This window comes from Poromitra crassiceps (assembly GCF_964638095.1).
Source record: "Poromitra crassiceps genome assembly, chromosome: 16".
Classification (NCBI taxonomy): Eukaryota; Metazoa; Chordata; class Actinopteri; order Beryciformes; family Melamphaidae; genus Poromitra; species Poromitra crassiceps.
Window position 1 is genome coordinate 20902059 of NC_139645.1, and position 14333 is coordinate 20916391.

At 41.4% G+C, this 14333-nt stretch overlaps 3 protein-coding genes across 3 annotated transcripts in view; 1 reads left to right on the forward strand and 2 right to left on the reverse strand.

Moving 5' to 3' along the window:
* LOC310791316 (tubulin polymerization-promoting protein family member 3-like) overlaps positions 1-14333 on the forward strand; it is a gene marked incomplete at its 3' end in the record, with an annotated part of 516176 nt that overhangs the window by 382084 nt on the left and 119759 nt on the right. The gene's annotated exons all lie outside the window — the stretch shown is intronic.
* LOC310791505 (NACHT, LRR and PYD domains-containing protein 12-like) overlaps positions 1-14333 on the reverse strand; it is a gene marked incomplete at both ends in the record, with an annotated part of 280341 nt that overhangs the window by 235374 nt on the left and 30634 nt on the right. The gene's annotated exons all lie outside the window — the stretch shown is intronic.
* The window catches only part of LOC310791098 (uncharacterized protein), a gene marked incomplete at its 5' end in the record, with an annotated part of 57707 nt that overhangs the window by 23944 nt on the left and 19430 nt on the right, over positions 1-14333 (reverse strand). The window contains 3 exons of the mRNA XM_083652800.1: positions 1256-1429; positions 5967-6140; positions 13284-13432. Of these exons, the coding sequence (XP_083508926.1) occupies positions 1256-1429; positions 5967-6140; positions 13284-13432 (497 nt within the window). The remainder of the gene's footprint in view (positions 1-1255; positions 1430-5966; positions 6141-13283; positions 13433-14333) is intronic.

Here is a 14333-nt window from a genome sequence, read left to right on the forward strand (position 1 = left end):
TGCAATGGGCTACTCCATTTCGCTACTAAATAGCAAACAAATGAGCCGAAATAGATATAAAGGTCGATCTAAATCATGTGTAATGGTAACACAACCTGCAATTGTAGAACATTTCAATATTGGACCAAATAAAACATGAAATGAAAACACCACCCTATGTGAAACATATATGTCCTCCTGGGCCTATATATATATCTTGTCGATTTAACGTGATTTAGATAAGTGACAGCGGAACGCGCTTCTACTGTCATGTGCTATACTGTGATGTCCGCGTATTTACATGCTTGCAGTATTTAAACTGCAGTTAGATTGGTTTGAGAAGCATAATAATATGGAATAATAGCCTATAAATGGAGACAGACAGACGGGATGAAGGGGGGGGCAGAGCGCTTGGCTTTGTCTGGTTTTACCGGATTTCTCCTGGAATTGGAGCTTAAAAGGCAAGCGTGTGACTCTTTACTGCACTCCTCCAATGAGCTGATGGTGCATAATTTTACGCTTAAAAGGCGTCGTTATAATGGTTGAGGCTGCGTGTAGCGCTGATACCAAGATAGCGAGTGCGCTGGTCCACACCCACTAACTGCGCTAGGCCAGGCCTTAAATGTAGTTTCTATGCCGATTGCAACGATAGGGCCCACAGAGTTCAGTATGGTGTCTAGGCTCTGATCCTGTCACTCCCTGCAGTGTACACCTAGCTAGCCAAAGACAGCAGGGAGTGATGATGGGGAACTTCACCCCAAAGCCACCTTAGACAGAAGATGATACTGAATCCTAAGCCTAAGCCCCTCAGGAAGCTTTTCCAGACAGTCTAAGAGCCCTGATGGCCTGATGGAGCCCTTGAGTCTAGACAAGGAAAGTCAGACAGATCCAAACATCTCAGCTTGCATAACTCATTGGGAACTACTGTATGAGGTCCACAGTGTAATTCAGGACAAAACTACTTTAAATGTGCTCAGTAAAATTGTAACATGAATTAACTGATAACCAGTGGAGGGATGACACATTGTGGATATCATGACGTTACCTGACTACTGGTTCAAATCATAGTTGCTGTTGCTCTATTCTGAACCAGCTGGAGATGTCAAAGCATGAGGCTTGAGGTCAATTGCTGTATATGACTTATTTTTTTATCAGCATCTGAGATGTGAAACTTGCAGGTTCAACCTTTACAGAGTCAGAGATACTGACCTGTTTTGAGAGCACAGACCTTAGTTTGGAGAAATGTGTCAAATCAACATACATAAACTGATCTTACTTGAGAGTTTCCAGTTGACAGTGTGGCCTCTCAAGTCCAGCAAAGAGCAGCTTCAATGCTGAATCTGACATCTTGTTCTTACACAGGTCCAGCTTTATCAGATGGGAGGGGTTGGACTTCAGAGCTGAGGCCAGGACTTCACAGGGAGTCTCTGAGAGTTCACAGTCAGAAAGTCTGTGATCACAGATTCAATGTAAGATTAGTTATTATAACCAGAGCTGAGATTAAGCATACCAATCAAAATGTACACAGCATACTAATACTAATACTACCACCACCAGTAGTAGTAGTAGTAGTAGTATTAGTAGTAGCAGTACTAATGATAATGATGACAATAATTTGCATTATAGAAGTTGAAGTTTCAAAATGTGTTGATTGACAGAATATATTACATACATACAATTACAAGACAGCAGTTCTGTAAATTGTAAAAAAATAAATAATAATAACCTAAGCTTCACAGGCAGGTTATTTCAAATTCTGGTAAAACAACATAAGATTAACATGACACTCTTGTAGCTTTAAACAACAACAACAACCATTATCATGTAATACAAACTGTAATGTAGACACTGACCACTAGAAAATACTGCTGTCTGTTGTGATAAAAATGTAAATTTTAATTGTAATCTTTGGAATAAACAGGCGAATAATAATTAAATTACACATTCCTGTTACTCTTCTTAAAAGTAACGGACAACTTTAGTTATTATTCCAGTGAACAGTAATTAGTTACCCTACTCATTACATTGTTTTTGTGTTACAGCCTAACAGTCGATACACAGCAGCACAGCTAAAGTCGCCTGAAGTCACTCATTCATTGTATATTAGATGTGTCTGTCATCAACTTCTGAAGCATGCTGGGATACCTGGCAACACGACGAGAGTGACGACAGCGACGAGGGGGGGGGGGGGGGGCAAATTCAAAATTTCAAACAGAAAGACAACAAGACAGCCAATCAAGCTGCAGCACAAAGCAGGGCGACTGCAACTTCAAACAACTTTTGTCATTGTGGTCTGCATGCACTGTAAAACGATTGTGCCAAGTTTACTCGTTTTCTTTTGGGCCAATAGATATTACGACATAAGCCACATTATGAACAAAAGTATCTAAATAATGACAAATACAACATATTTGTGAAGGTTTTGAGCTACAACATTAAATTCAGACTCTCCTGGATGTATTTGCTACGTTGTTGGCTTGTTCATGTGCGCTCTACTGTCATTCCAATAATTCCAACATGATTTGAAGACGTGAATCTTTCATAGACTTTGCACCAATAAAGGTTAAAGAGGTTGAAGAATGAAACACAAGTAACGGCTGATCTGTTGACTGGTCTGACTGGTAACTGTGATGAAGCACCACCTTTAGGTGTGCTATAATAAGCATATACTGTCGTGAACTATTGCTTAATTGAATTATCCCCCAAATCCCCCCCCCCCCCCCCCCCCCCCCGTGTGTGTGTGTGTGTGTGTGTGTGTGTGTGTGTGACAGCAGTGGCTGCCTCCCTGGTGGGCAGAGCTATGTGAACGCAGTGAATAAATGCTACAATTGCACATTTAAGCATGTTTCTGATGTCCACATTGTGGTCTGTTGAGTTGTATCAGTAATACTGACCTGAAAGTTTCCAGTCTGCAGTGTGGACTCTCCATGACAGCATAGAACAGTTTCAGTCCAGAGTCCTCTAAGTCATTCTTAGTCAGGTCCAGCTCTCTCAGACTGGAGGACTGGGAGCTGAGAACTGAGGCCAGAGCTTCACAGCTTCTCTCTGACAGCTTAAAGCCACTCAGCCTTAATGGATATGAAAAGATAAGGACATTTTATTCTTTTATCATTTTAGTCACACAACTCACGTAACAGATGATTGCGAATGAAAATATAGATACAGGCCCCTATTCTCCCACAGGCCTTCGGCGCTAAAACGGGCCTTAAACGCAAAAAAACATGCCTTGCGCCTGTCTCGGGAAGATATCAACATGGCTTTACGCTGGCAAATGCGCTTTAGGCGGAATGGGCGTGGCGCACTCCCTGAATGGGCGAGAATGGGCGTGTTGGCCTTAAATACCGGCCTAATGATATCTTCCCACCTGGTGTAAATTTAGCGCTTAGCGCTTTTGAAAACCAGGCCTATTCAGTGCGCCAGTTGCGCGGAGCGCTCCCCTCTGGCTCTCCTCTGTCACCCTTCTCTGTGTCACTCTCTCCCTCTCTCCTCAGTCTGACAGGCACAATACGACTGTCTCTCTCTGACTCCCTCGCTCAGACAGACACAACACACGTCCCATAGAAAAAATAAGTTGTAAGTTCACTGCCTGTGAAATGTCCCAGCATGCAATGGGCTACTCCATTTCGCTACTAAATAGCAACCAAATGAGCCGAAATAGATATAAAGGTCGATCTAAATAATGTGTAATGGTAACACAACCTGCAATTGTAGAACATTTCAATATTGGACCAAATAAAACATGAAATGAAAACACCACCCTATGTGAAACATATATGTCCTCCTGGGCCTATATATATCCCTGGTCGATTTAACGTGATTTAGATAAGTGACAGCGGAACGCGCTTCTACTGTCATGTGCTATACTGTGATGTCCGCGTATTTACATGCTTGCAGTATTTAAACTGCAGTTAGATTGGTTTGAGAAGCATAATAATATGGAATAATAGCCTATAAATGGAGACAGACAGACAGACAGACAGGATGAAGGGAGGGGCTTGGCTTTGTCTGGTTTTACCGGATTTCTCCTGGAATTGGAGCTTAACACATTCACTGCCAACAACGTGTAAACACGTTTTCAGAATCCAGCTGTTGACTGCCAACAACGTGTAAACACGTCCTTGGCATCGATTTTTTTTTTTTGACGGTGGGTTGTGCATCTAACCCTTTTACATATCTTATATAAGTATTGGACGTGTACAACGTGTACAACCCATTCCACCGACCCACTAAGTGGCGACAAGGAAGTAGGAAGGCAAGCAAAAAGCAGTGTGATCCATTTCCATTCTCATGAAAATGGATTGGCGGAGGCGCTTTCGTTTTCGCGTTGATTGCTGGCGGTGCGGGATTGCAAACTTGCATGGTGGATTGCGGATGGAGCACACTTTGAGGCACGCAGCGTAAATATGACCAGAGTCGCAGGGGCTTCATCGGAGCTCTCGGCCAGGGCTCCGGGAGGCGGGCGAGTCCAGCCGGGCTTCCTCGGGGAGCGGCCACGCAGACAGGCACAGCCAGGCACAGCGGCAGCGGGGCAGTGAGGCTGGTGACAAGCAGCAGGCCATTTTGCCTTGCAAAATAGCACCAAATTGGAAACAGCCATAAAAGGCTTTTAGAATGGGATTTTCAACCCATTCTTTTTTGTTTCTTTTTCGCTCTAATTTAGAGTAATTTAATTTCTATTCAGAAATTTATTTGAGAGGTCGAGAGTATGAGAAAGTGAATTTGCACAGGTAGGAAAGTGCTTGTTACACGGCGCTGCAGCCAAGAAGAACGCCCACGGAGGGAGGAGTTGAGCAGAGGGGAGTTTCCTGCTGTTATGGAGGAAATTACTGTTCAAAACTATTGTTTAGGTCTTACTGATGCCAAAAATGAATGGTTAAAGTGACTGTTCTATCGAATTTCACAAAAAGCCGTTTATCTCTGAATATTTTTTCTGACGCTAAAACCATGCTGTATTCAATTGCTAATGCTTACATAACTACTAACTCTACAAACTAACTCTTTTAGACAGAGAAAGTACACATTCTATTAGTACTTTTGAGATATTGTATGTTCACAAACTCCAAGCAGAAAAGAATCCTCGGCTCTTGTAAAATGAGCCAGAATCCTCAAAAAACGGCTTGGCAGAAGCTACCTACAGCAAAAAAAAACGGCTGGCAGTCAATGTGTTAAAAGGCAAGCGTGTGACTCTTTACTGCACTCCTCCAATAAGCTGATGGTGCATAATTCTACTCTTAAAAGGCGTGGTTATAATGGTTGAGGCTGTGTGTAGCGCTGATACCAAGATAGCGAGTGCGCTGGTCCACACCCACTTACTGCGCTAGGCCAGGCCTTAAATGCAGTTTCTACGCCGATTGCAACGATAGGGCCCACAGAGTTCAGTATGGTGTCTAGGCTCTGATCCTGTCACTCCCTGCAGTGTACACCTAGCTAGCCAAAGACAGCAGGGAGTGATGATGGGGAACTTCACCCTAAAGCCACCTTAGACAGAAGATGATACTGAATCCTAAGCCTAAGCCCCTCAGGAAGCTTTTCCAGACAGTCTAAGAGCCCTGATGGCCTGATGGAGCCCTTGAGTCTAGACAAGGAAAGTCAGACAGATCCAAACATCTCAGCTTGCTCACAACTCATTGGGAACTACTGTATGAGGTCCACAGTGTAATTCAGGACAAAACTACTTTAAATGTGCTCAGTAAAATTGTAACATGAATTAACTGATAACCAGTGGAGGGATGACAAATTGTGGATATCATGACGTTACCTGACTACTGGTTCAATCATAGTTGTTGTTGCTCTATTCTGAACCAGCTGGAGATGTCAAAGCATGAGGCTTGAGGTCAATTGCTGTATATGACTTATTTTTTTTATCAGCATCTGAGATGTGAAACTTGCAGGTTCAACCTTTACAGAGTCAGAGATACTGACCTGTTTTGAGAGCACAGACCTTAGTTTGGAGAAGTGTCAAATCAACAGACATAAACTGATCTTACTTGAGAGTTTCCAGTTGACAGTGTGGATTCTCAAGTCCAGCAAAGAGCAGCTTCAATTCTGAATCTGACATCTTGTTCTTACACAGGTCCAGCTTTATCAGATGGGAGGGGTTGGACTTCAGAGCTGAGGCCAGGACTTCACAGGGAGTCTCTGAGAGTTCACAGTCAGAAAGTCTGTGATCACAGATTTAATGTAAGATTAGTTATTATAACCAGAGCTGAGATTAAGCATACCAATCAAAACATACACAGAATACTAATACTAATACCACCAGTAGCCTGTACTACGAAGCTATCTTAACTCATTCACCGCCAAAGACGTCTTTGACGTGTTATCAGAAATAGCCATCCACGCCAAAGACGTGTTTGACGTGTTTTTGTTTTTATTAGTGCAGCGCGTAGTTCAAACACTTCCCCAGCCTGTGACATAGTATCAGGTCCCTGCCTCAAAGGCAAGCCGACAACACGTTATCAAACACATACCGCAGCTGTTGTTTTGAAATTAGCACGAGGAAAAACAGAGAAACGCGCTTCCTTGTAGAGAGGAGAAACGCCATTGAAACGCCCCTCGTCGCGCTGCACTGCTCGCCTTGCTGCAGGGCGAACCTGGATTGTTCGCAGTAGTCAAACCCGTGACGAACATGATCGATCCGGTTCCAGCGCCTGGTCCCAAAGCCAAGCCCGACCCGTTCCTGTGTCGCAGCATTCGTCCCAGCCCGAATGAGAGTAGGAAAACAATGCGAGGCAGAGGAGGCTAGACGCTGATCTCACACCAGATGGGTGTTCCCCTCCTATGCTAATTTGCGGGGCGATCAATAGTGTTCCCTTGGAAGGAGGTGCGATGGACAGAACTCTCTCTCTCTCTCTCTGTGTGTGTGTGTGTGTGTGTGTGTGTGTGTGTGTGTGTGTGTGTGTGTGTGTGTGTGTCTGTCTGTCTGTCTGTCTGTCTGTGTGTCTGTCTGCACACTCACTCACACTGAGTAAACTGTATTGTTGAATGTAAAGCACTTCATATATATATATATATATATATTTTTTGTCATTTGTGTCATAACGAATAATATTTACATGTCTGATGTCAATACAGTTCAAAATAAAAGAATTGAGAGCGAGTTCTGCCTGAGATTGTGTGCTGTACAAAAATGCCATTTTCTGCAATTTCTTTTCTCAGAGAGACCTTTTTGGTGAAAACAGGGTGTATATAAATGGCTATGAGTAGAGTACAGAACATGCTAAAAGCTCACTTTTTTTTTCCTGGTGAACCCAGAGACGTACATCTTCATTTTGAGGTATTGCAAATCACTCTGGTGCTAATAGATAATTTACTGTGGGTCTTGAAAGATGACCAACAATTATGAAAATCTTTGGCCTGTGCTAAATATTGGCAGTCCTAAACTGGCCATGAATGAGTTAACAGACCCGCAATCTGTCACTTTGATCTGGTTTGACTGAACAGGATCAAAGCTATCTAGTTTAACGATACTACCACGCTGGTTTTCTACTCGATAACTGAAGCTGGCTTTATCTGGGATCTGCCTGTGCACGCGCACGTTTTTCGCTCGCGCACAGGCGCGCGTCCACGCGAAAGAGGTGCGCTAGCCAATCACATTATGAACAGCTGAGTTGATCTACGCCCACACCCATTTCCTCATTCAATGAAAGCGCAGTGCGTGATCAGAGTTTTAGCGGATATTTAATGTAACCTATGTCAGAATGAAAATCCGCGTTGGATATAGTCTGCTGAAGGACTGCTAAAGCTGCCGCTTGTATTCACATCAGTCATTTGATTTACTTTGATCAGCGATTTCTGTCCCCTAAATGTGTAATCTCAGCCTATAAATTTCCACAATCTGTAAACCTATTTAGACCATAGATTTAGAAACGCATGCTCAATGAATAATGATCTCTATCACTCATGTGTGTGGTTGCACTGATCGAATAATTAATATATAAAATAATGATAATGCTGATGCCTAATATAAAAGAGAAAACTGCTGAACTGAATTGAGACGATGCGGGCATAGTTTTCATTGATAAAAACTAGCCTATTTTTGCTCATATATTGGCATACAGCCTACAGGACACAGTTCCAGCTGAAACATGCAAGAGTAGCCTGCATATTTAGTAGCCTATTGGGGCTATCCCATATATATCCCATATCTATATTACATGTATAGGCTTTTCTGGCATGTAGGAGAATATCACCCTCACTCCATTTGAGGCTCCGTGTATGATATGCGCTGCGTGATTAATAGTGATCATATTTCTCCACGCATCGTTGAGCTGTTAAGACATAAAGTGGTAAGTAGGCTTAATTTAATTATGTAGCCTACAGAGCCAAATGTTTTTCTTGTTCTATTCTCAGTTGACTGCAATCTATTTTTCATATGGCGATCTTATAGCCTATGAATGGTGAGTGACTCCAGAGAGCCGATTATATGGGTCTGTCATGGATTTTGATCTTATCCTCTGAAGCTAACCTGGTCGGGACCAGGTTAGCTTTGCAGCATGAGTTGCCATGGTGATTAGAAGTTAACTTGCTTTGTAGTACGGCTAAACCCGGGTTAAACCTGAAGTTACCTCGCTAAACCACTAATCTTGCTTTGTAGTACAGGCTACTGTAGTAGTAGTAGTAGTAGTATTAGTAGTAGCAGTACTAATGATAATGATGACAATAATTTGCATTATAGAAGTTGAAGTTTCAAAAAGTGTTGATTGACAGAATATATTACATACATACAATTACAAGACAGCAGTTCTGTAAATTGTAAAAAAATAAATAATAATAACCTAAGCTTCACAGGCAGGTTATTTCAAATTCTGGTAAAACAACATAAGATGAACATGACACTCTTGTAGCTTTAAACAACAACAACAACCATTATCATGTAATACAAACTGTAATGTAGACACTGACCACTAGAAAATACTGCTGTCTGTTGTGATAAAAATGGAAATTTTAATTGTAATCTTTGGAATAAACAGGCGAATAATAATTAAATTACACATTCCTGTTACTCTTCTTAAAAGTAACGGACAACTTTAGTTATTATTCCAGTAAAAAGCAAATTAGTTACCCTACTCATTACAATGTTTTTGTGTTACAGCCTAACAGCCGATACACAGCAGCACAACGAAAGTCACCTGAGGCCTGTACTACAAAGCAAGATTAGTGGTTTAGCGAGGTAACTTCAGGTTTAACCCTGGTTTAGCCGTACTACAAAGCAAGTTAACTTCTTACCGACATATATTTCCATAGCAACTTATGCTTCACACTTAACCTGGTCCGCAGCAGGTTGCGTTGCAAGGATAAGATTAGACCTTAAATACACCCCCCACGAACCAATCGAATCAGCAGTTTGGAAAAATGGCCAACCCCTTTCTGGATGAGTTTCCCATCTAGGAAGGAGCACGAATTGTAATGTTGAATTAATCAAGGACTAAAGCCTTGCACTTGTTGGCTATTTTAATTAAGCCCTACTTACCACTTTGGAATATGTTTTTATATATTCATTTTAATGCTCTCAAGTAGCCTAGATACATTGTTTGACCCCGCTGATCGATTGCAGCTGAATAGTGAGTGGAGAAATATCACTAAACCGGCATAAAAAGGTTACATTAACGTCTCCAAAGCGCACGGTGCCGTGTGCGCAACGCAGCTGAGACTGACGTTGGGTTGGAATTGAAATGGTCATAGCCTACATGCTAGAATAGCCTACTACATCTAAGCAATTTAATATGGGATCACCTGCACATATCATCATCATGATGATTAATCATCTTAATCATATTAAGATGATTCATATCTAGGCTACTCCTGCATTTTGCAGCTGCAACTGTGTTGCTTTTGGCCTGTATGATGTGATTTAACTTCATATTTCCAGCATCATTATATGAAATATGGAGATATGCGACTCTGCTGACAATAGCCTAGCCTGTGACCACAAAATAGGCTATTTTTTATAAATGAAATCTATGCCCGCACGTACCGTGTCAATTCAGTTCAGAAGCATATTTTTATTTTATTATCATTCTTTTTTTTATTGATTAGCCTATAGGAATTATTCAATCAAATAATAATGATCTCATGATGTGTTTAGTCGCACAGTGCGACTAAACACATCATGAGATCATTATTATTCATTGAGCCTAAATGGTCTATACATACGGATTTTGGACTGAGATAGATTACACATTGCTTCCACAAAAGACTGTAGATAGAGAGCTGTAGATAGCCTACGAAACCGCTCTTCAAAGAAATTACTGGTGTGGATAAAAGTGGTCACTTTAGACAGTCATTCGGGAACAGTAATAATATCCAACGCAGATTTGTATTTGCGGTTTCATTCAATGAGGAAATAGGCGTGTCTGGCGCTGTCAGAGTTGGAGCAGTCCATATTGCACTGTGATTGGCAGTTGTTAAAAACCACGCCTCTTTTGCGGGCACGAGCTCCAGTGCACGGGCATTTTCATGTGCACGAGCTGTGAGCTTGATTAGAAAAACCTGGTTTGAGTTAACGAGTGCCAATCGACGTTCGTAGTACAAGTTAACTACAATCGAGCTGATCTGGTTTAGACAAACCAGATCAAGGGACAGATCCTGGATCTTCTTATCCAACATTCGTAGTACAGGCCCCTGAAGTCACCCATTCATTGTATATTAGATGTGTCTGTCATCAACTTCTGAAGCATGCTGGGATACCTGGCAACACAACGAGAGTGACGACAGCGACGAGAGGAGGGGCCAAATTCAAAATTTCGAACAGAAAGACAACAAGACAGCCAATCAAGCTGCAGCACAAAGCAGGGCGACTACAACTTCAAACAACTTTTGTCATTGTGGTGTGCATGCACTGTAAAACAATTGTGCCAAGTTTACTCGTTTTCTTTTGGGCCAATAGATATGATGACATAAGCCACATTATGAACAAAAGTATCTAAATAATGACAAATACAAGATATTTGTGAAGGTTTTGAGCTACAACATTAAATTCAGACTCTCCTGGATGTATTTCCCACGTTGTTGGCTCGTTCATGTGAGCTCTACTGTCATTCCAATATTTCTAACATGACTTGAAGACGTGAAGCTTTCATAGACTTTGCACCAATAAAGAGGCTAAAGAATGAAACACAAGTAACGGCTGATCTGTTGACTGGTCTGACTCGTAACTGTAATGAAGCACCACCTTTAGGTGTGCTATAATAAGCATATACTGTCGTGAACTATTGCTTAATTGAATTATCCCCCAAATCCCCCCCCCCCCCGTGTGTGTGTGTGTGTGTGTGTGTGTGTGTGTGTGTGTGTGTGTGTGTGTGGCAGCAGTGGCTGCCTGGTGGGCAGAGCTATGTGAACGCAGTGAATAAATGCTACAATTGCACATTTAAGCATGTTTCTGATGTCCACATTGTGGTCTGTTGAGTTGTATCAGTAATACTGACCTGAAAGTTTCCAGTCTGCAGTGTGGACTCTCCATGACAGCATAGAACAGTTTCAGTCCAGAGTCCTCTAAGTCATTCTTAGTCAGGTCCAGCTCTCTCAGACTGGAGGACTGGGAGCTGAGAACTGAGGCCAGAGCTTCACAGCTTCTCTCTGACAGCTTACAGTCACTCAACCTTAATGGATATGAAAAGATAAGGATATTTTATTATTTTATCATTTCAGTCACACAACTCACGTAACAGATGATTGAGAATGAAAATATAGATACAGAGTTCAGTATGGTGTCCAGGCTCTGATCCTGTCACTCCCTGCAGTGTACACCTAGCTAGCCAAAGACAGCAGGGAGTGATGAATCGGGAACTTCACCCCAAAGCCACCTTAGACAGAAGATGATACTGAATCCTAAGCCTAAGCCCCTCAGGAAGCTTTTAACAGACAGTCTAAGGGCCAATCCCAATTCCTATCTTAACCCTCAATCTTAACCCTCAGTCTCAAAAATGCGCACTCCCGCGAAGTGCTAGTGCTGTCCCGATTCTCAGTGTGTTAAGTTAAGGGTCGAGTTTGAGCGTGATACGGCCCTCAGTTTTAAGATTTTCCAGTACCACCCTTGGCGGTGAGTGCGATCCCAGAATCCCTTGCGTGTCATCAGCTAGATCCATTCAGATGGAAGATGGCGGCGAACGGAGGAAAAAAGTAGCCCGACAAAGTTAAGTATTTCCTTGTTAATAGCGATGTAAAAATTACGATAACCATTGTATTAGCTTAGTTTAATGTCATTTTATGGATTTCCGTTTTGGAATCCTAACAACAATGTTGTTGCTAACGAGTGGGTGCTAGAATGACCGTGCTTTCCGACGTGAGGGCTGGCTTGACTGCAGTTAAACACTGCAGTCAAGCCAGCCCTCACGTCGGAAAGCACGGTCATTCTAGCCCCACTTGTTTTGTGGTGCGTTGCATTACACGTAGGCTGTATCTTGATAAAAACAACTCAACAACGACATTACCACCGAGAATTATGGCATTTCGTAACAACGTTAACAATGTTATAATATAATAATAATAATATGGCTTGACCAGCACGGCTACTGACTATCGATAGTTAGCAACAACAATTGTTGTTAGGATTCCAAAACGGAAATCCATAAAATGACATTAAACTAAGCTAATACAATGGTTATCGTAATTTCTACATCTATATTATCAAGGAAATATTTGTATGGATGCTTTTTTCCTCTTCTTTTGAATTGACAGACTGGACGGAGCTTTGGCATACTGCTGCCCCCCACAGTCTGAAGACGTATCTGCCTTTAAGGGCTGTCCCATTTTAAAGTCGCAAGATAGCCCTTAACACTTTTTTTTTTAGGGCTACTAAGATTGAGGGTTGAGCTTGAGGGTTAAGATTGAGGGTTAAGAAAAGAATTGGGATTGGGCCTAGAGCCCTGATGGCCTGATGGAGCCCTTGAGTCTAGACAAGGAAAGTCAGACAGATCCAAACATCTCAGCTGGCTCACAACTCATTGGGAACTACTGTATGAGGTCCACAGTGTAATTCAGGACAAACCTACTTTAAATGTGCTCAGTAAAATTGTAACATGAATTAACTGATAACCAGTGGAGGGATGACAAATTGTGGATATCATGACGTTACCTGACTACTGGTTCAAATCATAGTTGCTGTTGCTCTATTCTGAACCAGCTGGAGATGTCAAAGCATGAGGCTTGAGGTCAATTGCTGTATATGACTTATTTTTTTATCAGCATCTGAGATGTGAAACTTGCAGGTTCAACCTTTACAGAGTCAGAGATACTGACCTGTTTTGAGAGCACAGACCTTAGTTTGGAGAAGTGTCAAATCAACAGACATAAACTGATCTTACTTGAGAGTTTTCAGTTGACAGTGTGGACTCTCAAGTCCAGCAAAGAGCAGCTTCACTGCTGAATCTGACATCTTGTTCTTACACAGGTCCAGCTTTATCAGATGGGAGGGGTTGGACTTCAGAGCTGAGGCCAGGACTTCACAGGGAGTCTCTGAGAGTTCACAGTCAGAAAGTCTGTGATCACAGATTTAATGTAAGATTAGTTATTATAAGCAGAGCTGAGATTAAGCATACCAATCAAAACATACACAGCATACGAATACTAATACTACCACCAGCAGTAGTATTAGTACTAATGATAATAATGACAATAATTTGCATTATAGAATTTTAAGTTTCAAAATGTGTTCATTGCTGAACGTGTAATATCAGCAGAAACAAACCAGGACAGAATACATTAAATACATACAATTACAAGACAGCAAATCTGTAGATTGTAAAAAACAAAACAAAACAAAACAAAAAACCTATGCTTCACAGGCAGGTCATTTAAATTCTGGTAAAACAACATACGATTAACATGACACCCCTGTAGCTTTAAACAACAACAACCACCACCATCATGTAATACTAACTGTAATGTAGACACTGTCCACTAGAAAATACTGCTGTCTGTTGTGATAAAAATATAAATTTGAATTGTAATCTTTGGAATAAACAGGCAAATTAAATTACACATTCTTGTTACTCTTCTTAAAAGTAACGGACCACTTTAGTTATTATTCCAGTGAAAAGTAATGAGTTACCCTACTCATTACATTGTTTTGTGTTACAGCCTAACAGCTGATACACAGCAGCACAGCTAAAGTTATGGAAGCCCATAGCTGACTTTATTCAAATGATAATGTAAACTTGAAAATGGTAATGTAATTCCTCTATAACATTATCATTTTCAACACATGTGTGTGTTATTTCAGTCAAAATGAAAATGAAAATGGAATAATCCAATTTTCATTTTCATTTTCATATACTTGTAAGGGCTTTCTATGACTATATAAGAATTAAAATGACAAGCTGTTTGACATTTAATTTTCAAAGTCCATAGCCCAC